The 24,032-nt window shown below is 34.1% G+C and overlaps 2 protein-coding genes across 2 annotated transcripts; one reads left to right on the forward strand and one right to left on the reverse strand.

The window, feature by feature from the left end:
- Positions 1-6,063: 6,063 nt before the first annotated feature.
- Positions 6,064-6,926, reverse strand: LOC136228570 (glutamine-dependent NAD(+) synthetase-like). Its single transcript, XM_066016996.1, has 2 exons — positions 6,572-6,926; positions 6,064-6,499 (listed from the first exon to the last, which is right to left on the reverse strand). Exons 1-2 carry the CDS (start codon positions 6,763-6,765, stop codon positions 6,187-6,189), a joined length of 507 nt encoding a protein of 168 aa, XP_065873068.1. The 5' UTR covers positions 6,766-6,926; the 3' UTR covers positions 6,064-6,186.
- A 1,672-nt stretch (positions 6,927-8,598) lies between these two features.
- LOC136230217 (uncharacterized) lies at positions 8,599-12,026 on the forward strand. Its single transcript, XM_066019216.1, has 4 exons — positions 8,599-9,576; positions 9,672-9,860; positions 10,995-11,086; positions 11,171-12,026. Exons 1-4 carry the CDS (start codon positions 8,824-8,826, stop codon positions 11,880-11,882), a joined length of 1,746 nt encoding a protein of 581 aa, XP_065875288.1. The 5' UTR covers positions 8,599-8,823; the 3' UTR covers positions 11,883-12,026.
- The last annotated feature ends 12,006 nt before the right edge of the window (positions 12,027-24,032 follow it).

Consider the following 24,032-nt stretch of genomic DNA (forward strand, 5'->3'; position numbering starts at 1 on the left):
TGCAGGAATGGGAGCAGCAGTACGAGATGCAAATGGACAGTTTGTAATGGGGAGATGAGCGAGTCTGTTATGTTGTCCGACAACACGAGAATGTGAGGCTGAAGCTCTATTACAGGCTATGCAATGGATAGAAGCCGATGAAATAAGGAATGTGGTTTTCGAATCTGATGTTAAACAAGTGATTGATGTAATAAATTCTAGTTCTGTGGATGATTCCGAATTTGGGGATAGAATTATTCAAATACGATCGATTCTAACATCAAATGACTCTTACTCAGTCAAATGGATACGGCGGTAAGCGAATGGGATGGCACATGTGCTAACACAGTCTTCTCGTTTATCCACTTGCCCTTCTTTTTTTAGTTTATTACCGAGTTCTGTTTCTGATTCATTGTTACAATTTTGCCATGATTTGGCTCATTAATTCATTGCTCTTTTGATTAAAAAAACAGTGTAGTAATTCATTTTAAGATGGATTAGTAATTTTGAACTCGTCTCATTTAATTGTTTGTCTGTGTCCATCTTATTATATGTTTTATTTGTCTAAAACTAATTTTAAAGACTACATTCTATTCTCTTAATTTTTTTATTTGATTATTTTTTCAATTATCATAGATTTATATTAATAGTAGATCACATCCGTGTTGCAAATGTTTGGCATTTAATTTAACTTGATTTACATTCTAGTGCATTTGGGAGTTTTTTTGCCTTTTTTGTTTCCTGTCCGAGTGTGCCAGAGATTTTGTAGACAAACCCCAAAACGATATAATTCTAACTTCTATCAAAAACCTGTGAAAAAACTTAAAGCTTGCAATTAAATCTACGCGATTAAGATTAATTGAAATGAAATACACCAAGTATCTGAATCTAGAGACTTTATATAGATTGAACGCAAATTGAATTAAACAAATGGGGTTGAGAACGATATATTCCAAACTTACAGGGAATTGATGAACAAACTAAAAAGTAACTTCAAAAACATAAGGTACATTAAATCGCTATTGATGAACATGTGTAGTTTTAGTTTTGTATTTCTGTGTCTTTTGTGTGTCATTTCTGTGCCAAAAAAACTCCTTTTTAACACAATCTTCCCACTTTCCAAAGAAGGATCTGTAACTACTACTCCCTACTACACGCGACTTGAGGCCACTCCCAACTGTTCTTTCCCACTGCTAATTTTCTATTGTTGAAATTATGTGATTATATCGTGTAATTTATGTCCAATAGGAAAGTTCCACGTTTTGGCCAGAAAGTTCTACGATTTGTCAAGGATGCTCCAAAACCATAAGACAAAGCTGCTCCCAACTGATTTCATCCACTACCTCATGTTCAACTCCACTAACTTCAACCTACTTCTGATGTGAACCCACGAGGAACAGTGCCTCGAAAACCCGACAACTAGATTTGATCCCTAGGAAAGCTAACGAATTAGGGTCAGATAGAAAAGAACCCTTACAAAACTAGGTTGTAAAGACCCAATCTCAGTCTCCAACAATTAAGGATTTAATCCCGAAATGTTCAAAATAGTGTCCTAAAGAACACAAGAGAAACCACTCATAAACTCTTAAGAGTAATATTTTTTATTGAAATCAAACTTGTTACAAACTTGGAAAATTGGAAATATTTAAAGACTAAAACTAAATCATGTTGGACATATTTTGCCCTTACATAACTAAAATAAACATAATAAATATAAGGGTAAAAAAGTAACTAAGCAAGTCAAAATTATTATCTAGAAAGTCAAAGTAAAAGTCTTCATCATAATTCATCATGTAGTCCCATACCAAAGAAAAATTGTGCAATTCTTTAAATTGCAAATAATTTCCCACCATCCAAAACTTATTATCCTACTTAATTAGATCACCTTAAAATCCAAATTCAATTCCCTCAAAATCCAAATTCAAAATGAATTAACTCTAATTGATCTGTTTTCAATTTGATATTCGTGTAACTCGAAAGGGATTAAATTATTACATTTTGAACTTCGCACGCTTCATAGGATTATCGAATAAAGGACTAAAATTCGTAAATATAATCTCGTTCTTGACATGGATCTGATTCTCATCATTCCCCCTCTCTTCAAGACGATTCGTCCTCGAATCGTAATGTTGTTCGTGGATAGACTTGAACACCTGCAATTTAGAATCTAGAACACTAAACAAACAAATGTCAAGTTTGTTAGTATGAGCACGTATCTTTTCAACACCCACAAAATCAACAAAATTTGTCTTTTCAACTCCACACAGTTGTTCATCAATTTTCACCTCATCTTCTCCTGCAACCAGTATCTCTAAAACATAACATTGGTCAGATGCAGATACATATTGAATCTCAACCTTGTCTACATCATTCTCAACTTGAGATCTTGTTTCAATTTTTTTATTCGGCGGCGTTTCATCTTTCTTTGTTAGTTCTTCAATTTCAAGAGCATCATCCTCATCATTGCATGCAGTGCTCTCAGACTCTTCCTTCACTCTGCCTGACGCATCAATAACTTTTCCAGTCTGTTCACCCTTTATTTCTTCACTTACATATGTACGTTTATCGTTGTTAATAATAATCTCATATCGAGATATGAAGTCTTGTTTGTTGTAGTAGTTCTCGACTCGATTGAAATCTTGCATTAGACTTGGCATGTGTTTGTACAAACCCACATAGAAATGGTTAGGAACAAATCATTTTCTCATAACGGATTTTAGCTCTTTCCAAGAATCAATTGGTGGCTCTCTACACCTCTCTCTGGTTGTCACAAATTGATCCCACCAGATTAAGGCATAATCTAAAAATCCTGTAATAGCTTTTCGTACTTTCTTCTTTTCTGAAAAATTGTTATAGTCGAAAATCATTTCCATTTTTTTCTCCCACTTCAAATAAGCTTCGGGATCGTCTCTTCCACTAAACGATGATATTTTGAATTTTACATTCCCAAGACCTATTTCTTCTCTATCATGGTCACCTTGATTTCTAGTCGATCTTTCACTGTCATCATAATGATACATTACATCGCCTTGGTTTGCTTTAGAACAACTCGTTGATTTTCTTCCATGATGTCCATACGTTCCATCAAGCGGTTCAACATTGTTAACACTTGATCCTCTACCATATTATTGTGCAAAAGAAATTCAAATATATCAAGTAATAAAAAAATACTCACAATTCACTTGGTGTTTCACTCAAAATTGCTTTTGACGATTCTCTCTAATATGCTCACCACTCTGTATCTTTTACCATTCGATTTCTCTTATAGTGTTCTTTAGAGAACTCCGTAGAACAAATTAAGTCTTAAAACCCCAATAATTAAAAACCAAAATTTAACCCTACAACCTAAAAAGCAAAATGGTAGTAAAAAAATGCAATGCAGATAAATCCAATTGATGACCAAAATTTTAACGACAATAAAACGACTAATAAATAAAACGACTAATAAAAGAATATAGGTAAAAAAAAAAAGAAAAAAATAAAAGGAGGAAGAAAGAAAAAAAAACAAGGAAATTGAAATTAATACTATTGTCTACTTAATGTGCTATTTCTTTTTTTTCTTTAAATTAAAACAATTTGTAGGACCTCTTCTTAATGGACAAGAATAATCTATTCCAAATTGATCTAATTTTGCCACAATTTCATTTATTTTTATCATTTTTTTATTATAATGATCATAGAGAAAAAAATAAAAAATAAAAAAAAATAAAGATAATGGTATTATCTTTAATAAGTATTTCAACAACCAAAATAATCTAGCTCAATTTTTTTTTTTTTCAGTTTTACAAATTAAAATTTGAAAAAGACAAAAAGATGCATATTAAAAACCAACGTTTCACACTTAGTTTTTTTTTTAATTTCACAAACAAAATAAATTGAAAATACGTAAGGTTAGAAACAAAATTTAAAAAAACTGATTGATTTTTTTTTCATTTTATGAATTTTAATTAGAAACAAAAACTAAATCCAATGATTCAAAACTCCAAATCAGGATATAAATTCAAATTCAAATATTTGACGGAACAAAAAAAACTAAAACAAAATAAACAAGGAAAAAAATACAGATAGATAAAACCTGAAAAGTTAGAGCTCAGCTCTGATACCAAACTGATGCGAATCCACGAGGAACAGTGCCTTGAAAACCCGACAACTAGATTTGATCCCTAGGAAAGCTAACGAATCAGGGTCGGACAGAAAAGAACCCTTACAAAACTAGGTTGTAAAGACTCAATCTCAGTCTTCAACAATTAAGGATTTAATTCCGAACTGTTCAAAGTAGTGAACCAAAGAACACAAGAGAAACCACTCACAAACTCTTAAGAGTAATATTTTTTTATTGAAATCAAACTTGTTACAAACTTAGAAAATTGGAAATATTTAAAGACTAAAACTAAATCATGTTGGACATATTTTGCCTTTACATAACTAAAATAAACATAATAAATATAAGGGTAAAAAAGTAACTAAGCAAGTCAAAATTATTATCTAGAAAGTCAAAGTAAAAGTCTTCATCATAATTCATCATGTAGTCCCATACCAAAGAAAAATTGTGCAATTCTTTAAATTGCAAATAATTTCCCACCATCCAAAACTTATTGTCCAACTTAATTAAATCTCCTTAAAATCCAAATTCAATTCCCTCAAAATCCAAATTCAAAATGAATTAACCCTAATTGATCCGTTTTCAATTTGATATTCGTGTAACTCGAAAGGGATTAAATTATTTCATTTTGAACTTCGCACGCTTCATAGGATTATCGAATAAATGACTAAAATTCGTAAATATAATCTCGTTCTTGGCATGGATCTGATTCTCATCAATTTCCATGTCATATTTGCTGCAGTAACTTATAGATTTGATTGGAAAATTACTCAATTCAGAACTTTTGGTAAATTACAAAACCAGTCCTAAACTTCAAATTTTTCACACATTTTGATGGAAAGAAATAGTTAATGAAATAATAACAAATTCGAGTCAGAATGATTGGTAAAATTATGCATTCGGCTCAAATCTTATCAAATTACATAATCTGGGCCAAATGAGTAATAAATTACGAAATTGGCCCAGATTAAAATACGGGTGAAACAAGAGTATTAGAAATGAGTTAAGAGAATGTAAACCATTTTACCTCTAATGCTGCCAATGTTAGCAATTTTTCTAGAAACATTTCAATCCTCATGCAAATAACAATGCTCATGAGAGAGCTTACTGACCGATCGAGAGAAAACTTTGTCAATCTCTTCAACCTATAGGCTAACTTTGAAATTTATAAAGTAGTGATCCATATTCATGCAAATTATAATACAGATTATCAAAAAATCTAATGGCTAATATACCAAAATTAGTAGTTACTATATACCATCAATCATAATAATACCTCAAACGTTTTTATTCACTCCATAGAGAAAAATTAAAGCCACAGTTAAAACAAACCAAATGTAGTGTAAGATCTATCATAAAATCTGTAAAAGAGATTAAACTTTGCAAGCAATCTCTTGTATTTCAACCAAAACAATAAATTAGAATAAAACTGAATGAGATTCACAAAGAAATTAAACTATTTTGGCCTCCTCTTTCAACCCAGTAGAGCTAAAACTCGGTTATCTCACTTTCAAAATCTTTCTTTTATCTATTAAGTGCCCTACAATTTGAAAAACTTCGCAATAATCAAATTATCTTGAAACAAATCTCATTGTAATTAATTAGGCACCATTCTCCACACATGAGTCAAAGAGAACCCAAAAAGTTGAAAATGTTAGATAATTACAGAGATACAAAATTTGGAAAAGTACAAAAATAAACCTTGTGGTTACACTCATTTTTGAACAACACCCATGTGGTTTAAAAGTTTGCAAAGTGGTACCATGTACTTCATTCCGTTAGCAAACACATACCAAATTGACTAACGGTGTTAAAAGTCAAAGAAAAAAAAGTTAATTTGGTACTTATATTTATTTATTTTTATAAATTAACCCCTTTATTATCTAATTATCACAAACAAACCCCAAAATAAAAAATAAATATCAATTACACCATCTTCTTCATTTCTCTTTAATTTCTTTTTTTCTTCTTCTTCTTTCTCTCTCTCTCCTCTCTCCTCTCTCTCCAATTTTTCAAATTACAAAAGATAAGCTTTAAAATCAAACTTTTCGTGCAACATATCAGACTCTAAAAGGAAATTCAACAGCAATTGACATCCTTATAACTTACGTATCTAAAAACTGAATGAAACCATAGCCAAAAGGTACTGAATCCTGATTTACAGCCTTTGAAATGTCAAATGGGAGTTGAGAGTCAACAACCTGATCTTTCTGCTTCCACGCAGTGAACCATCTTAGCTCCCTGTAATTCCCATCGTTAGCAAGCGATATTTTGGGGCGAATCATTATAATTTTCCTGTTAATGCACAAAACTTGACAATTATAACGCTCTGATCCTTTAATAACAGGCATCCCGAAGCTGCACAATATCCCATCTGTATAATCCCCAACCAGAATTTCCTTCAAGCACTCCCACATGCTGTGAAAATCAAAATCATCCCAAAATTAAGCAGAATTTCACAATTACCAATTCAATACTCAACTAACTTACGCGTGAGTGACAGTATCGAGCTCTAAGAAATGATCTTCACAGCCATAGCCAGTGATTTCAAGCTCAGGGCCAAGTCTGATAGCGGCACCTGCTTCTTTGGCCTTAGTAACGGAGTCCTTTGTGTTCTTTAAGTTAGAATCAAAGTCTATCGCCCACTGATTCAAGTTACAAGTAGCTACCTTCAACAGCCTCATCTTCTAATCCTTGAAAGTTGAAATCAAATTAAAACTGAGGTAATTTGGTTGCGGAACACCAATTTGAGAGCCGCAGTGGCTTCCTCAGTGAAGAATTGATGAAATTGTGTGGCTTTGTGTTCTTCGAAATTGGAATTGGTGGGATTCGATTTCGATGCTTGGGAAAAATTAACAAAGAGGGGAGGGAGTGAAGGAAAAGAAAAATAAGAAATTAAAAAAGACGGAGAAGATGGTGTATTTGATTTTTATTTTTTATTTTGGGGTTTGTTTGTGATAATTAGATAATAAGGGGGTTAATTTATAAAAATAAATAAATATAAGGACCAAATTAACTCTTTTCCTTTTGACTTTTAACACCGTTAGTCAATTTGGTATGTGTTTGCTAACGGAATGAAGTACATGGTACCACTTTGCAAACTTTTAAACCACATGTGTGTTGTTCGAAAATGGGTGTAACCACAAGGTTTATTTTTGTACTTTTCCCTACAAAATTATTAAGATAAAAAAAATTGTAAGTTTCATAAAATTGAAGAACATTCGATTTTAGTATGTAAAAATTCAAAGCCATAGAAATTTGTTATATAATGAAAAAAACAGAAAAACTCACTTGATGATGAAGTGGTGAAGTTCCATCGGAAGCTAATACCAACAAAATTAAGAAAGTCGTTATGGATATGTAAACCCAAACAAATTTAGTGACCAACAATATTAAATTGAACTAATAACTACAAAAATCCCATCAAAAAAAAATAAAAAAAATAACTACAAAACCAATTCTTATTTTAAAATCTAAGAATAACAAAATGAACCTTACTGGATTTGCAGTCTTCTGAGAACTAAAATATATATTTATCATCTTCGCATCAACAATTATGATCATGCAAGTTAATTGGCAAAAGAAATAAAAAAAAAACTATAACCCAAAAAAAAAGACGAAAAAACTGGTTGTAAGCAAAAAAAAAATAGAAAGAATTTAAAATGTGTAGGAATAAAACTCATATCTTGAGAACTGAGAGAGATAATTAAAGCCTTACAGAAGCTGAAAGGATAAAGGAAAAATCAATTTAGGGGTATTAACTCTTGGTCTGCTCATAAAACCGTTTCTGTTTAAGTTTTAAATTGGTAATTACCATATAAACGAAGAAATAATAGTAATTAACTAAAATTAAAGAAATCCATATAATTAATTATTTTTTATATAGCAGATTTTTCTTAATTTGTCAATTCATTAAAAAGGCCTCCAAAACGCTTTTTATCAATTTCTCTCTGCTTACACTATTATATTTGGTATAGATAAATTATATTGTTGCTTTTAATTAGATACAATTATGGAGATTTATAAATCCTGAAATTAGATGTAAAATTAGTATGTCTAATCCAATTTAGGGGTATTTGTTTACTCTTTTTTTTTCCTCATGTTTGCATTTTCACTTTAAAATTAAGAGTTTTAAGTGTTTGGTTAGAGATTTTATGTTTGCCTTTTACACATGAAAATCAGTTTTTTACAAAATCAAGAATACGTACTCCCTGAAAATCAGTTTTCTCCAATAGCAAACATCAAACAACAGATAAACCAAACGAGTGTGATGTGCAACCTAACCAAAAACCAGCCCAATAAATGAACACAAGAAACCCTACGACATCGTTTGCCTTGTCACTATCCCATTATTTAAATTAATTAAATCACGGGCAAAAATAAGTATGGAGCCAATCCAAACAAAAGGACAATACATTTATTATATCATATTCCTATTCACATTTCAAAAAATCATTAGCAATCGACACATCCACCTACATGACCGTTGCACTCAACGTTCCAAAAAAAACCCCAAATTTTTAAAAAGATTCATACTTTTTCGCCTCGCCAACTTACCGTTGCCAACCCTACCCCACCCCATTCTTCTTCTTCTTCCCTACCAGCCATGAATTCACCCAAATTCTAAAACCCCTAACATTCCTCCTTTCCTATCTGATCATTCTCTCCCTTTTTCCTCCATTATTGATCTTTCTTTTCCAATCTTGATACTTTCTTGGCTGCATTTGATTCTTAATTTGGTTATGGCGACATTAGCATCTGGAATTCTATTGAAACTACTCAATGGAATGAGTACAGGTACAAAACCCACTAGTGAGCATCGGAGCTCGCTTTTGCAGGTTACTGACATTGTCCCTGCTGATCTTGATGAGAAAAATCTTTGGCCTAAACATGGATTCTTCATTAAAGTTTCCGATTCTTCGCATTCAATTTACGTGAGTCTTCCTTCTGAACAAGATGATTTCGTTCTCAGCAATAAAATGCAACTTGGGCAATACATTTATGTTGATAAATTGGAACCAGGATCTCCGGTTCCGGTTGTTAAAGGAGCAAAGCCGTTGCCGGGGAGACATCCATTAGTAGGCACACCTGAATTGATGGGTCTTAGAGAAAAGGGAGAAGGAAGCTCAAAACACCCAACTTTAGGGCACAGGAGAGGGTCTTGGGGAATTGGGGAAATTGGGGTTTCGTCTCCAATGGTTTTAAAGCCAGTTCCTTTAGATTTTGATCAGTGTACTCCGGTGAAACAGAGGGTAAATTTTGGTAAAGCTGCTTCGCCGTTGATAAGAGGGAGAGCAGGGAGAGATGGGAATTCGGGTGCCGGAATTAGGTGTTCGTTCGGCGGTGGTTTGCTTGCTAAAATGGTGGATGGAAAAGCAGAGTCGCCTGCACTTCTTAGAAAAAGCTGCGTTGCAAGTTCTGCCTCCAAGTTTCCCAGAAGCAAAAGTGTTTCTGAACGAGAAGCTAGAATCCCAATCAGCCCCTTCAACTCATCTGTAGGTACATTTTTTCTCATAATTTCATTCCACAATACTCAATTCTCAGCTCTCTCAAACTGTGATTAATTAATTCATCTATTGATCTTTTATAGGATAAGAAAAGTACCACACCTCCACCAAGGGCAGTGGCTTCACTAAAAATGGGTGCAGATGCTACACAAAAGACCTCCTGCAACTCAAACCCTCTTCTCGATTTGCAATCTCAATCCGGTGTTCCAGCTTCTGATAATACTTCCAATCTTGCCATCAACATTCCTGGAAAATTAAGCATACTAGCCAAGGTAAACTCAACATTTCTAGTTAACTAAGAGTCAGTTTGGTTAAGTTGTTCTTGTTGCTAGTGACCAGTAGAAGTTAGCTCATTTTGTCAAATCCGACCATAAACGACATTAATCAATCAGCATCGGACATGAAATAGAGAGATCAAAATCAACATTCAAGAGTCTTCAAATTATCTAAATACTTTTGAAATACATTTATAACTAATTACATATTTCTATTACATTTAAGAGAGCGCACTAGAAAAGCAACTATTCTAACTAAAGACAAACCAACAACTTGATACTTCAAACCTCCTTTAGTAGATTAGTAACTTATCTTGTACCTTGCTTTTCTCACCTAAAATATTAGAACATTTAAAATCGTGACACAAAAATCTCACTAAGTAATTTATCAACGCATTACATCCATTTAGCCCCTAAACTATCAAAATAATCAATCAAGTCTATCAACTAAGTAAAAATCATAAAATTGTGATTATCTTTCTGATTTGTGATTATTTAATAATCTTTGTTGGTTCAACTTGGGTTTGAAGAAGAGAATCTGAAATTGCTCGACCGAATGATTTTCGATAAGATTTTAATTAATTGTGGTGTCTTCTATGCTTACTTCGTTTTTTACAAAATAAACTTTACTTTGTTTTTTCTACCCGTAAATGATATTTATAAATTTATTATATATATCTTACATTAAGTCATCAGGGTGACAATTGTTTAAGAAAAATATAAAACTACGTGGCTTTGATTCTCAATTGAGAATTATTGAGATAAGTAGGAAGCTTATCAAGTCCGAGCCAAATAAATACCTTAATTTAGAGAGTTTAAGGAAAATGCTTATCCCGTTTTATTTTATTATTAGATTAGGTTAGCAAAGATACAAGTTTTGAGAATAGAATAACGGCTAGAAAGCAATAAAAAGGAAATAGTTATAGTTCGAATTGCCTTGGGTAGATATTTGTAACTTCTCCCCGTCATACCCTATGTCGTGTCGTTAAGAGTCGGATGTGACAGATTTTCCTTCCGAAATCGTTATACACAATTATTTCGTGTGATAACTGATCAATCTCGAAAGGACTTACAGGAACCACATACCAAAAGATTTGAGTAATTTTGTATATTAACTTGTGGTTTTAACAGGAAGCTCTTCAGCAGAGAGAAACAGCTCAGAAGATAGCTCTCCAGGCATTGAGAGATGCTAATGCTACCGAAACCATAGTTCGATCTCTCAAGTACTAAAACTTCTCTTAAACCTTGTTTATTTATCTGCTTATCTAGATATGGAAGTTTGAAACTTGAGTATTCTGATACTGCAGGATGTTTTCCAACTTGAGCAAATCTGCTAGACCAGAAGCTCCAACAACTTGTTTTGAACAATTCCTTGAATTCCATCGCCAAATTGTGCAATCTGTCACTGAAATAGTAGCCATTGAAGCAGCTACTTCAGCTGCTGAAATTGCTCAAACCTCCAAAACTAACAAAAAACCTGAAGATGAGTTCCCTAACTTACACGAATTCATCCACAACAACAACAACTCTATTGACCATTCTAGGAGCTCAAGCTCAGAACTAAACTCATCAAAAAGAAGAACAGCATTAAACAAATCAGTAGCATCCTTTCCCGAACGGAGCGAACAACAACACAGGTCGAATTTGGGTAAATTCCTACGATCAAGTAGTAAAGGGTCATCTGGTACTCCACTAGGAAAACTTCCCCTTGAAGCTATAACTGAGAATGATGAAAACAAGGCTCCGGGCTGTAGTAGTTTAAGCAACACAATCAAATTGGGTAAGCAGATTGAAGCTGAAGCTGGGACTTGGTTTATGGAATTCCTGGAAAAAACAATGGAAAATGGTCCAAAGAATGGTAAAGGAGCAGATAGGGAGATGAAGAAAGTTCCACAGTCAGTGCTTCTGAAAGTTATAAACTGGGTGCAAGTAGAACAATCTAATAGCATTAAGAGGCCAGTTCATCCTAAAGCAGCACAGATATTGAGAAAGCTGAGGATCAAGATGAAGAATCCTTGATAAAATCATTATAATCTTTGCTTGTGGATTTAGATTCTATTCATTAACAAATGCCTAAATGTGTTTTCTGGCTTTGTTTGAGCTTGATACTAATTTGCACGTATATCACTTCTTAATTCTTTGAATGAAGAGTATATGATTATTCTTTACATACAGTATGCGTTCAGTTTATAAAGAATTCTTTAAATGAAGAGATCTCTTCATTTAAAGAATTAATACTCATTTGAGTTTGATACTAATATGCCTAAACTTAGTCTCAAAGGCCTTTGAGGTTTGTAACACCCTCGGCCAGCCCAAATACGCTATAAATAAAATGAGACAGTCAAGTTGGAAAAGTTTAACTCTATTCATATGTGGAAAGTTCCAACTTGATTTCTCGAATATTTGTTTTGATTATGTAACGGTGAGTATTGAGGATAGAGGGAGTTTGGAGAGAAGTGGAGAGTAAGATAGTGATTGTATAAGAAAAGAAATTAAATTATAAAATAAATAAAAATATCATTTGTACCTTTGATTTTTGACTTTATTTTGACTTTTTTAACATCGTTAGTTAGATTGAACTGTTTTGAGAGAAGTGGATATCATCGGGGAGATATTCACCTTGATAGCTTTTAGGTTGTAAAAAGCTCACAGACTTGATTCTTGCCCGTTAAAAGAATCACATTGGAAAATCTTGAGAGGTTCTCTCGGGGACAGGACGTAGGCCCTAGTTGTCGAACCTGGATAAAATTGCGTGGCTAACCTTTTCTATCCCTAATCTCTTTATTTAGTGTCTTTATATTTTCATTACAAATATTTCATTGAGATAACTTTTATCATATTTGCTTAAAAAGGTTTTAAAGACAATAACTATATCTATTATTAAAAAGTATTTAATTTGCACATTTATGTAATGTCAAACCCGACCTAAATTAAAATCAGATAAGACGGTGAGACATTACCACTGACTTATTGTATAAACAATAGTAGTATATCTCAAATAAGGAGAAAAATCAAAGCAAAAACCAACTTCTGGTTTAAAGATAAAATGACCAACATATGTCGTTTTCAGCATAACTTTTTCATACTGAGTCCGATTAAGGCGATTCAAAAACCCCTGGAAACATAAGATAATAATAAAGAACTTTCATTTAGGACTCCATGACAGATTCGGCCTATATCTGGTCGGAAAATGCATCATAAGATTCAGGTACGAATCTGATTTTCTAGCATTACCTATATAGACAAGTTATGACTTATTCATAACTCATATCACACTATTCCACAAGTTCTCAACTTCAGCTAATTATATATATATATATGTAGACAATACATACCAAACAAAAGGGCACTACCAAAAACAAGTTATACAAGTGTCCTTACACATATACTATCCACATATATGTACATGATCAAAATGGATGCAATACCCTAGAGACGACTTGCACCTCGTAGCTGTAACTGAACCTCGCCCTAGGATCGACTACCTCTCTCGGTACCTTGCACTTCTTTGCCTAAAACAAAACATTAAAAACATTTGGAAAAATGAGATAAAAATCTCATAAGAAACTATCAGTTATAAAAACCAACTTTACTTAACATAGCTACATATATACGTTTATAAAGGATTTAATCAAAACCTTATAAAATATACTCAAAACTTAAGTTCATAATAAAGTCAAGGTATTAAACCAAAAACATAAAAATATATAATCTTGTATCCATTCTTGAGTTCATCCCCTTATAATTCAATCACAAATCACAACATATACGAGACGTCTCCATAACATTGCCTATCTCATATGGTCTTACCCAACACTTCCCTGCCATACCCAATAGGTCTTCAGACTGTGTACACATGTCATATTTCTCACTAAATATGGTCTTTAGAATTAAATCTACCCAACCAGACTACTCTCAATGGATACTAAACATTTTATTTCATATATATATATATATATTGAAACCAAAAACATATATGTATATATGTATATACTTTACTTGATCATAATCAAGCTCACAAGTTTTCAATTCTCTAAAATATCAATCCTTAATCAAATAAAATTTCAAAGTTAATCAACCAACGAAATCTCAAATCAACATAACCAAGTAAAATCTGTAATTCACATATAAACATAGTCAATAGTTCATTTGAACTATAATTTCACAATAAAAAACAAGATCGTGAAAAACCCCAATTTTATAAAATTCATGCATAACCCTAAAATATCAATTTCTGAAATTTTTTTGATTATATATATATATATCTATATACATAAAACTCAAAATATAGTTGATAGTTAGGCCATGTTCTTTATCACTTAATTTCAATAACAATCAGTTCAGTTCAGTTCAGTTCAGTTCAGTTCAGTTCAGCATTCAGTTTCAGCATCCAGTTTCAGCATTCAGTTTCAGTATTCAGTAATTTATCATTATTTATTATATTATAATTATTTATCTATAATTTATTATTATTATTTATCTATAATTTATCATTATTTATTATTATTATTTATAGTTTATCATTATCTATAAATTAAATAAAAGTCAAGAAATTATAGTTTATTAAAGTATATATGGTTTAATAAAAAAAAATAAAACTAAAGTATGCATCCATATTTAAAAATTAGGAATTGCATCAATATTATGAATTATTTCTCAAATTTATCCAATTTATCAATGTTAGTGATAAAATTCCACCATTTTAGACGTTACAGGTAAAATTACTTCTGACCCAAAACGTTATTTTTGCACTTTAACCCTTAATTAAAATAAAAAGTTAAGAGTTTGTATTCATATGAAGATTTGTATTTAATTTCATAGGCTTTAAATTATATATAAATTTGTGTTTGTATGTAATTTGTATTTTTTAATTTAAATTAAACTTATTTTTATTTAATTTCATAGGCTTTTATCGAGCCAAGATTTTATCATCCCGGGCTTTTATTTGATATTCAATTTAGTTTTATCTTTAATAATATATTTATTTATTATTGATATTATTAAATTTATTAGAACCATTATTATTATTATATGTTCATTAATGTCCAATATCATCATGAAAATTATTTTAAAGTCTAATATCATCATTATTGTTAAGTTTGGTTAAGTTCGGTAGCATTCAGTTAAGTTCAGTAGCATTCAGTTAAGTTCAGTATTCAGTAGTATTCAGTTAAATTCAGTTCAGTATTCAGCAGTATTCAGTTCAGTTCAGTTCAGTTCAGTTCAATTCAGTTCAGTTTTTTTCAGCGATAAAGAACAGAGCCTTACTTACCTTGACTGCTAATTGAAGAAAATACACTCGTTCAATTCTCCTCTAAACTCTGTCTAAGACGTTTCCCCTCCAAAAACTTTCAAAACTCAAAAACTCTTCGGTTAGGACTTAGATCTATGTATAAGGATGCTATAGTTTAAATTTCAAGTGATTTGGACGGTCGAATCTCCGTAAATCAAAGAAACGGTGGAGAAACGGTCGAATAACGATTTGATAAGGATAAAAGAAAAAGAAACAGAGAAGAAAAGAAAAGAAAAGAAGATGATGCTCAACATTTGGGAATTATATCCAAATTTGGCAAATATCCAGTTTGATCCTCCATCTTTATATAATCTTTTAAAAATTACCTTAAATTTTTATTTTACACATAAAACCCTCAAATTAACTCCAAACTTTTCCTATAACACCAAATAAAAATCACACACCCAATAATTATAATATATATTAATATCTAGGTATAAATTCTAGAAATTTAGACACGGACGTGACGTAATTCCATAAATATTTGTATAAGGGTGTAAATTAATACTATTAAGCATATTTTTAAGGGTAAATTCCAAAAAAAAACCCATGTCGTTTCATGGATTTCCAAAAAAAAACCCTGTGGTTTGTTTTTACAAAAAAAAAGGAGCGTGTTATACGCCGTTACACGAATTAAGGAAAATGACTAACACTGTTAAATGTGATGACGTGGCAAGGGGTAAAACTGTCCAAATTTTTTTTTCTTCTTCTTCTTTTACAGATCTTCTTCTTCTTCTCCTAACCTTCTTCTTCTTCTTCTACAGATCTTCTTCTTCTCCTTCTCCTTATTCTCCTCCTCCTCTTTGAATATTTCTAAATCTAACAGCAAGATATTTAGCCTTTAGGAGTAGATGAATCTGAGGAAGACGGAAACAGCATCGCCGAGGATGGGAATGGTCCTCTGAGAGTGAGCGTTGGAAATTAGTATTATGCACATCTTCAACGAATTACTCATTGAACCCAGTCTGTTTTGATATTTTGAAATCAACCCAGTAAAATTTCATAATTTGCAACAGAATCTCTCACAGAAAACATCCCTCACTGCTCCGGCCATTTGAGGTTTCAGAAGAATTCTCAAATTTTAAAAATGAGGCAACACAAAATTAAGGAAAATCATGAAATACAATTACGAAAATAAAACATGAGTATCTTCTTGTAAACAATGAAACACTTTGCAACTTTCATGGTGGCTTGCGATATCAGGAGAATCAAAAATTTCATTCCATTGTACAAAGTTTCTCAAGTGTAACCGCTATTTGTACCTGTTTCATTCCATTTCTGATGCCAGAAGACACTCATTTCCAACCGTCAGTTCGATTATTCAGAACTGTATAATCGGTAAACGAATGAACAATTTGATCGGAGATTTGAGAATCACCGAGGACGGTAGAGCAATTAGTTTTGGCAGTGTTATAAGCTTCTCCGATGAAGAAGAAGAAAATACCGAGGAAGAGAGAAGAAGAGAGAAGAAGAATGGAGAAGAAGAAGAAAATACCAGGAAAGAGAAGAAGAGAGAAGAGAGAAGAAGAAGAAGAAAATGGTGGCCCCAAGATTTTTTTTATTTATTCTAATTTTCTTTTTGTTATTTTTTTTTCTTTTTTTATTTTAATTTGGACAGTTTTACCCCTTTCCATGTCATCACATTTAACGGTGTTAAGTCATTTTCCTTAATTCGTATAACGGCGTATAACACGCCCCTTTTTTTTGTAAAAACAAACCACAGGGATTTTTTTGGAAATCCATGAAACCACATGGGTTTTTTTTTTGAATTTACCATATTTTTAATAAGCAAAAGATATAATTTTTAAAAGGCTAATAAATATTATTCACCACTGTTAGGAATTTAAAAAACAAAACGATCACAGTACCAAGTTCCTCTTCCAGGACACAACGACAAAACGCGGAAATAAAACACGGAATACAGGAAATAAACAAACAAGAAAGAACACAATAATTTTTACAAGGTTCACCACCAAAACAGTGGCTAATCTTTGGAGCTACTGCAAGAAGCTCTTTGCACTATAGGAGAATGAAGTACAAGTATTACAACACTCAATCACTCACTCACTACCCAAAACCCAAGTACATCTTACTCAGTTTTGATCACACACAATTTGCACAAGTGTGCAGAGTGAGAATCCGAGTAATACTTCTAAGCAAACACTCACAGTCTTTTTTGCAACTAAATATTTCTCCAGAAATATGGAGCCTCTATTTATAGAAAATAAAGAAGGATACCAAAGGGTGTGATGCTTCATAAACTCCACCTTGAATTAATATGTTGTAGAGATCAAGATAACATTCTAACTTCTTGACTAGGTTCAAAGCATAATCCTCCATCTTCTTGATACAAATGCGTCATTTAATATGCACATAAAAACATACATGCACCAATTTCCAACAATCTCCCACTTGAAGGCTTATTTCAATTAGTCTTCACATCAACTTCAGTGCAAAGTCAACAAATCAAAGCAGTAAGCTTAAACAACCTCTTCATGCATTGAGGCCAACTGAAGCTGCGCACAGCTTCAACTTCTCAACAGTCACGGTCTTTGTTAACATATCAGCTGGATTCTTACTCCCAAGAATCTCATTGAGCATCAAAACTCCATCTTCTAATGCTGATCTAATAAAATGGTATCGCACCTGAATGTGCTTTGTTCTTCCATGAAAAGTTGGATTCTTTGCTAAATGAATAGCACTTTGACTGTCGCAATGTAAAATATTTGTCTCATGTTTCTATCCCAACTCTTCAAGAAATGATTGTAACCACATCATCTCCTTGCTACCTTCCGTAATAGCAACATACTCTGCTTCCATGGTTGATAGTGCAACTATCTTCTGTAGTTCTGAGAACCAACTCACAGTTGTGCCACCAAGTGTGAAAACACCACCAGAAGTACTTTTTCTGCTATCTAAATCACCAGCCATATCTATATCCGTGTATCCTTGCAGACCTATATCTGATTTCTTGAAACATAGACAATAATCAGAAGTACCTTTCAAGTACCTCAAAATCCATTTCATTGCTTCCTAATGTTGTTTCCCTGGATTACTCATGTACCTACTCACAACTCCCACTGCATGGGCTAAATCCGGCCTTGTTCCTACCATAGCATACATGAGACTTCCAATAGCAGAGGCATAGGAAACTTTTTCCATATAAGCTCTCTCTTCTTCTGTTGAGGGTGACTGTTCTTTGCATAATTTGAAGTGACAAGCTCGTGGTGTACTGACAGGTTTTGCACCATCTATATTGAATCTGCGCAAAACTTTCTTCACATACTCTTCTTGAGATAACTTCAAAGTACTTTGCACCCTATCTCTTGAGATTTTCATTCCAAGGATTTGCTTTGTAGCTCCCAAATCCTTCATGGCAAATGTTTCTGACATCTTCCTTTTTAACTTGTCAATTTCCCTCTTATCTACCCCTACAATTAACATGTCATCTACATACAATAACAAAATTGTGTAATGACTTCCAGAATTTTTAATATAACAGCAGTGATTAGCTTGACATCCCAGGAAACCATTACAATCATAAAACCGTCAAACTTCTTATACCACTGTCTCGGAGCTTGTTTAAGCCCATAAAGGCTTTTCTGCAGTTTGCATACCATCGTCTCACGGCCATGCACTTCGAAACATTGTGGTTGCTTCATGTAAATCTCTTCTTCTAGTTCACCATGAAGAAATGTCGTCTTCACATCCATTTGTTCCAGGTACAGATCTTCTTTTTTGCTACAAGAGAAAGCACAAGTCTGATTGTGTTTAGCTTCACCACTGGAGCAAAGATTTCTTTGAAGTTAACACCCTTCTTTTTGTTGATATCCTTTTACAACAAGCCTTGCCTTGTACCTTGTAAAACCATTTTGTTCTTCTTTCAACCGAAATAACCATCTGTTTTGTAAGGCTTTCTTTCCTGGTGGTAGTTCTGTCAACTTCCACGTATGATTAGACAACAGAGAATTCATTTCTTCTTTCATGGCTAACTCCCATTTGCTAGAATCATCCACCTGTACTGCCTCATCAAAGGTTTCTGGCTCACCTTTGTCAGTTAATAAAAATGTAATTAAATGCAGGAGAATACCTCTAAGGTGGTCTGATGGTTCTAGAAGATCTTCTTAAGGTAACCTCAGGAGTACGTGGCTCCTATTCTATAATCACCTCTTCATTTTCTTGTCTTGGCATATTAACTTGAATTTCAGGGAGAATATTTCTGACTTTTTAACTTCAGAATCAGTTTGTACAGCTTCTGCCAAGTTGTCCTTGTACAAGACTTGCTCATTGAAGATCACATCCTTGCTGCTTATGATCTTCCGATTTTCGTTATCCCAAAAGCGATAGCCAAACTCAATTTCTTTATAGCTAATAAAATAACACTTCTTTGATTTAGCATCAAGCTTAGACCTATCTGCAGAATCCACATGTACGTAAGATAAACAACCAAACACTTTCAGAAAAGAAAGGTTTACCTCTTTCCCACTCCATACTTCTTCCGGTATCTTGAAATCAAGCGGGCTTGAAGGACCTCTGTTTATCAAGTAAGCTGCAGTGTTAACTGCATCTGCCCAAAAGTATTTTGGCAAACCTGCATGCAACCTTATACTTCTAACACGTTCATTCAGTGTTCTATTCATCCGCTCATCTATCCCATTTTGTTGAGGTGTGCCTGGAATAGTTTTCTCCATCTTGATGCCCATCTGTGCACAATACTTCTTGAATTCACTATTTTCATACTTGTTGGTCTCGTGTAATGTAATAGGATTAGTTCCAAGGGGGGGTTAGGAACTAATGTAAATTTTTCGCTTAATTATGCTGACTTAATTTAACTCTTTAAATAACTTCACTCAGTTTTGGTCAGCAAGGTTGAGCGTGATGTAAGACAGCTTTAGTCAGAGGCTGACTAGAACTGTTTCACTTGTGAGTTGGGAAATAACACTTAAGGTCAGCTTCCAACTCAGCACTCTGATTACTCAGCGTCAGCTTATACAAATTATATACTGAGTAATTTAGGCAAGCAACACATACATATATATCAAGAAAAGGGTTAGAGATTACTCAGCAGTCTTATCCTGGTTCGGCCTCACCGCCTACGTCCAGTCCCTAGAATCCTTCCGGGCTTTTTCAATCCACTACTGAGCTCTTTAAAGGTAGAGCACAAACCGTTTACAAAGCAATTGAGTATGCAAGAGTACCGTCCTCTATTCGTCTACTCAACCCCACTGAGCGCTATAACCGAACACTCAGATTTTCTCTACCGCTGAGTACTAAAACTGAGTACTCAGCTTCACTCTCTCAACCTTTACAATTGATACAAGATTTGTTCTCTCTAAACGAAGAACACTTTAGATGAATACAAATTCAATCTAGACTTTTACACAAAGATTGGATTTGGGTGTAAGAACTCGCTTTTTCTATTTAGACAGCTTCTATTTTGGATTTTCACTCTTGTGAAGATTTGCTTTTCTGTCTGTGCTTTCTTGTATTTCGGCAAAGGATCCAAGTGATGAACTTATCCTTTTATAGCAAAATCTGAAGCTCCAATGATTTGAATTCGGACATATCCGTTGAATTCAAACGGTCTTCTTTCGTCATTGATAGGTCAGCATTCAGAATTTGCAGGCCAATCCTGTCGTCTGAATTTAGCAGGCGTCAGGCTTGTCGGTTTCGTCTTCTAGCGTCAGGTTTCATCTTCTAGCGCCAGGTTTGTCTTCTTGCCAAACGCCAGTTGATCTATGCATCTCGAGAAGGTCTCTTGGTGTAATTCTGAGGCTTCTGAATTGGTGTAGACCTTTGTCAGACTTTGTCTTCTAGTCAACAGATCATTGGTGCTGTTTTGATGAATACTCAGCTTGACTTGTTTGACGTTGCCTTTAAGATCTCCTTCGACGGGGCTGAGTTACGTTCTACTCAGCATCTTCGGTCGGTTTTGCCTTCAAGCGTTTGTTCTGAAGAAGACTTTTCTTTTATGATGCTGAGTTGTGTTCTACTCAGCTTCTGTGGCTTATGCTGACTTCGTTCTGTCTTACTTTTTATTCATGTTCTCATTTATTAATATACTCAACATTGAACAAACACATTAGTACAATTAAATCAAAGCACTTAAATTTAATTGTCTTAATCATGGGATTAACTTAAATAATTTTGTCAAATCAAAATCATGTGGAAAGGTGTTTCAACAAACTCCCCCATTTTGATGTTGGCAAAAGTATTTAATTATGGAACTCAGCATTGAAGTTCCCCATGATTGTTTTACCTTTTATTCTTCTGAAGTTACTCCCCCGTAAGGGTTGCATCTATTGACTTAATCCAACTCTAAACCTTCTAAGATCTAATCGAGTGAAATTAAGACAAGCCTTTACTGACTTAGTTCAATTCTAGACCTTCCAAGATCTAATTCAGATGAGCCTAGGTCAGTTTTTAGAAGTTGGTCACTACTTGGAACATATAGTTATTACTCAGAGTCAAATATAGATATCAGAGTTTATGCTGAGTATGATTTACTTGTATATTCCTTATGTTCACAAATTTGTTCAATGAGTAGTTAAGTATGATAGATCAGCATATAAGCACAAGTAAGAATCGCATAAACATAGTTAGTTTTGGATAAAGGATGCATATGTATTAAATAGTCAGCTCAACTATTAGAACAAGCCAGATATAAGTTTACAAGTCATGAACTAAGACTATTTCTAATCTATTTGCCCTTGCCCTTGGCTGTTCTTTGTTGCTGACTTGGATTGCTTGGTACAGCAGAAGTTGAACCAGGCTTCTGCTGAGTTCCGGCAGCTGGCTGTTTAGATGTTTCCCCCGTTCTCTGCTGAGTTCTGATAGCGCGACGCCTAGTGGTAGAGTTTCTAATGACGAAATGTATATATTATGAGTGCGGACTCTATGTCTATGAATGTGATCTTTATAAATTGCTCTTGACTCTACTTAGACGCTACGACTACTTAGGGGCAAGTGTACCCCGTCGTATCAAGTAATAATCCGGTTAAGACCGGGTATCGAATCCACAGGATTTATAATGACAAGTATTAGACGACTCGGTTTTATACGGTATCTAAGCGGTGAATACTTTGAGTTGGTGTGAGACATAACTACAAACTACTCCTAACCTATTGGTGACACAGATTTATGTAATGGAAAACTCCACGGAGTGATATGGGTGACGATAAGTTATAAATATAATATGCAATAACTCCGAATATATTCAGTTGACGAGTTACTCTTGCAAAGACGACTACGTGTAGTTCGACCGACTCGTGAAGTACTTAGACTACGTGGTTCCTAGTCAAGGCGTGTCTAATGCTGGGGATCAGAAACTAGGGCCCGTAAGTTCCGTGGCTTGTCAATTCCTACGGTTTCCGATTTGTCACTTCCGGTAAGGCAACACCTATATGAATCCCTAAAGATAGCCCGAATGGCATCGAAAATCGCGTTCCCCTACACGATAGTCAATTACGAGTATCAAAACAAGTAATAAACATCAACACGTATATAGAAATGGAAATTGCAAATCATATATTATAAGTGTGGAAAGCGTAAATGAGGAATACAACCAAGCCTAGTACATAGGAAGAGTGCAAGCTAATTAGCAAGCGAAGAGGGAAGAATCGGCCCTCGGAACTAGCCAACCGGACTCAAGGCCGTCTCTTAAGACTTGGAGGTGGAACTCTCGAGCTTGGTGATGAATGACGAAGCGGAACGTTGATGGAATGCCGGAATAACCGAACAAGCTCTCGAGGTGGGAGAGTTTTATTACATAAACTGAATCTAAAACCAAAACTATACCACAACTATCTAGAAGAAGCAAAATGTAGCTATGTTCAAGGTCAGTTCTCTAAATGAGTGCTAGTCACTCTTATTTATACATCAAGCTAGGGGCAAAAATGTAACTTCACAAGGTACAAGTATGGAACAACATTATTTGGTGCAGAAAACCCATGATACGCCTGTTAGACGAGGTGCCGCGGCCTAATCTCCCGGGCGGACCGGGGGGTGGACACCTCATGGCGATATAAGCGGTGATTGGCGCCGAAAGCAACCAATCGTGGAATCAAGCTGCTCGGCAGGACCGGAGCTCGGCGTATGGAAGAGTCGCCACCCACGAATGGGAAAATGAACACCGATCCCTTGCGGGAGACCGGTGAGGGTTCGGGAAACTTAGGTACGAGCCGAGAAGGCTAGCTCCTTTCCGGAGAAAGGCTACTAGGCACCCCGACATCGCCCGGTTATGAACCACCGGCCTCCTACTCAGCGTGTTAGGCGATAACGGACTAATCGCATATTTCTTTAAGTTTAAAATTCATTTGAAACCTTTTCTTTCTCGTTTTGAAAACCGTTTTGAGCATATATTATTGAAAGCCACTTTGGTAAAGAATCACCCATTTACATTGATGCTAAGTATAAAAGAGAGAGGGGGAGAAGGAAGAATTGATTTATTTACAGTGTGTCTTATGCCTCGATTCGTATGTTAACTCTACACTAAACTCACTCCCCGAAAACGAGTTTATTTACATGGTTCGTACCTTAATCGCCGTTGGAACGATTTAGGTACGTTTCAAAACCCCGTTAATTTACATGGCATCTACTCGAATCGCCGTTGGAACGACTCGAGCGTTTGAAGACGTGGAATAAAGAATTTTAACCCAAAAACGTGGTTAGGCATACAAGTCAATTTATTTTGTACAAATCATTTAAGGAAACGATTCAAAACTTTATTATTTACAATTAAAACGATTTTAATTACAAGGTTCGCCTAATCCGTCGTTGGAACAGATTAAGGTTTCAACATGTGATATTTTGGAAATAGTTTAAAAAGGTCAAGAAAAACGTTATTTACACTTTAAGAATGTCTAGAAAACTTAAGT

Source organism: Euphorbia lathyris, chromosome 5 (assembly GCF_963576675.1).
Source record: "Euphorbia lathyris chromosome 5, ddEupLath1.1, whole genome shotgun sequence".
In the NCBI taxonomy this organism is placed as follows: Eukaryota; Viridiplantae; Streptophyta; class Magnoliopsida; order Malpighiales; family Euphorbiaceae; genus Euphorbia; species Euphorbia lathyris.

What these genes read in the sequence shown, in the direction of transcription:
- LOC136230217 (XM_066019216.1), top strand. Translation starts at nt 8,824, where the DNA reads ATGGCGACATTAGCATCTGGAATTCTATTGAAACTACTCAATGGAATG. An exon ending in AATTAAGCATACTAGCCAAG is followed by an intron (nt 9,861 to 10,994) that starts GTAAACTCAACA and finishes TGGTTTTAACAG; the next exon opens with GAAGCTCTTCAGCAGAGAGA. An exon ending in ACCATAGTTCGATCTCTCAA is followed by an intron (nt 11,087 to 11,170) that starts GTACTAAAACTT and finishes CTGATACTGCAG; the next exon opens with GATGTTTTCCAACTTGAGCA.
- LOC136228570 (XM_066016996.1), bottom strand. Translation starts at nt 6,765, where the DNA reads ATGAGGCTGTTGAAGGTAGCTACTTGTAACTTGAATCAGTGGGCGATA. An exon ending in CTCGATACTGTCACTCACGC is followed by an intron (nt 6,500 to 6,571) that starts GTAAGTTAGTTG and finishes TGATTTTCACAG; the next exon opens with CATGTGGGAGTGCTTGAAGG.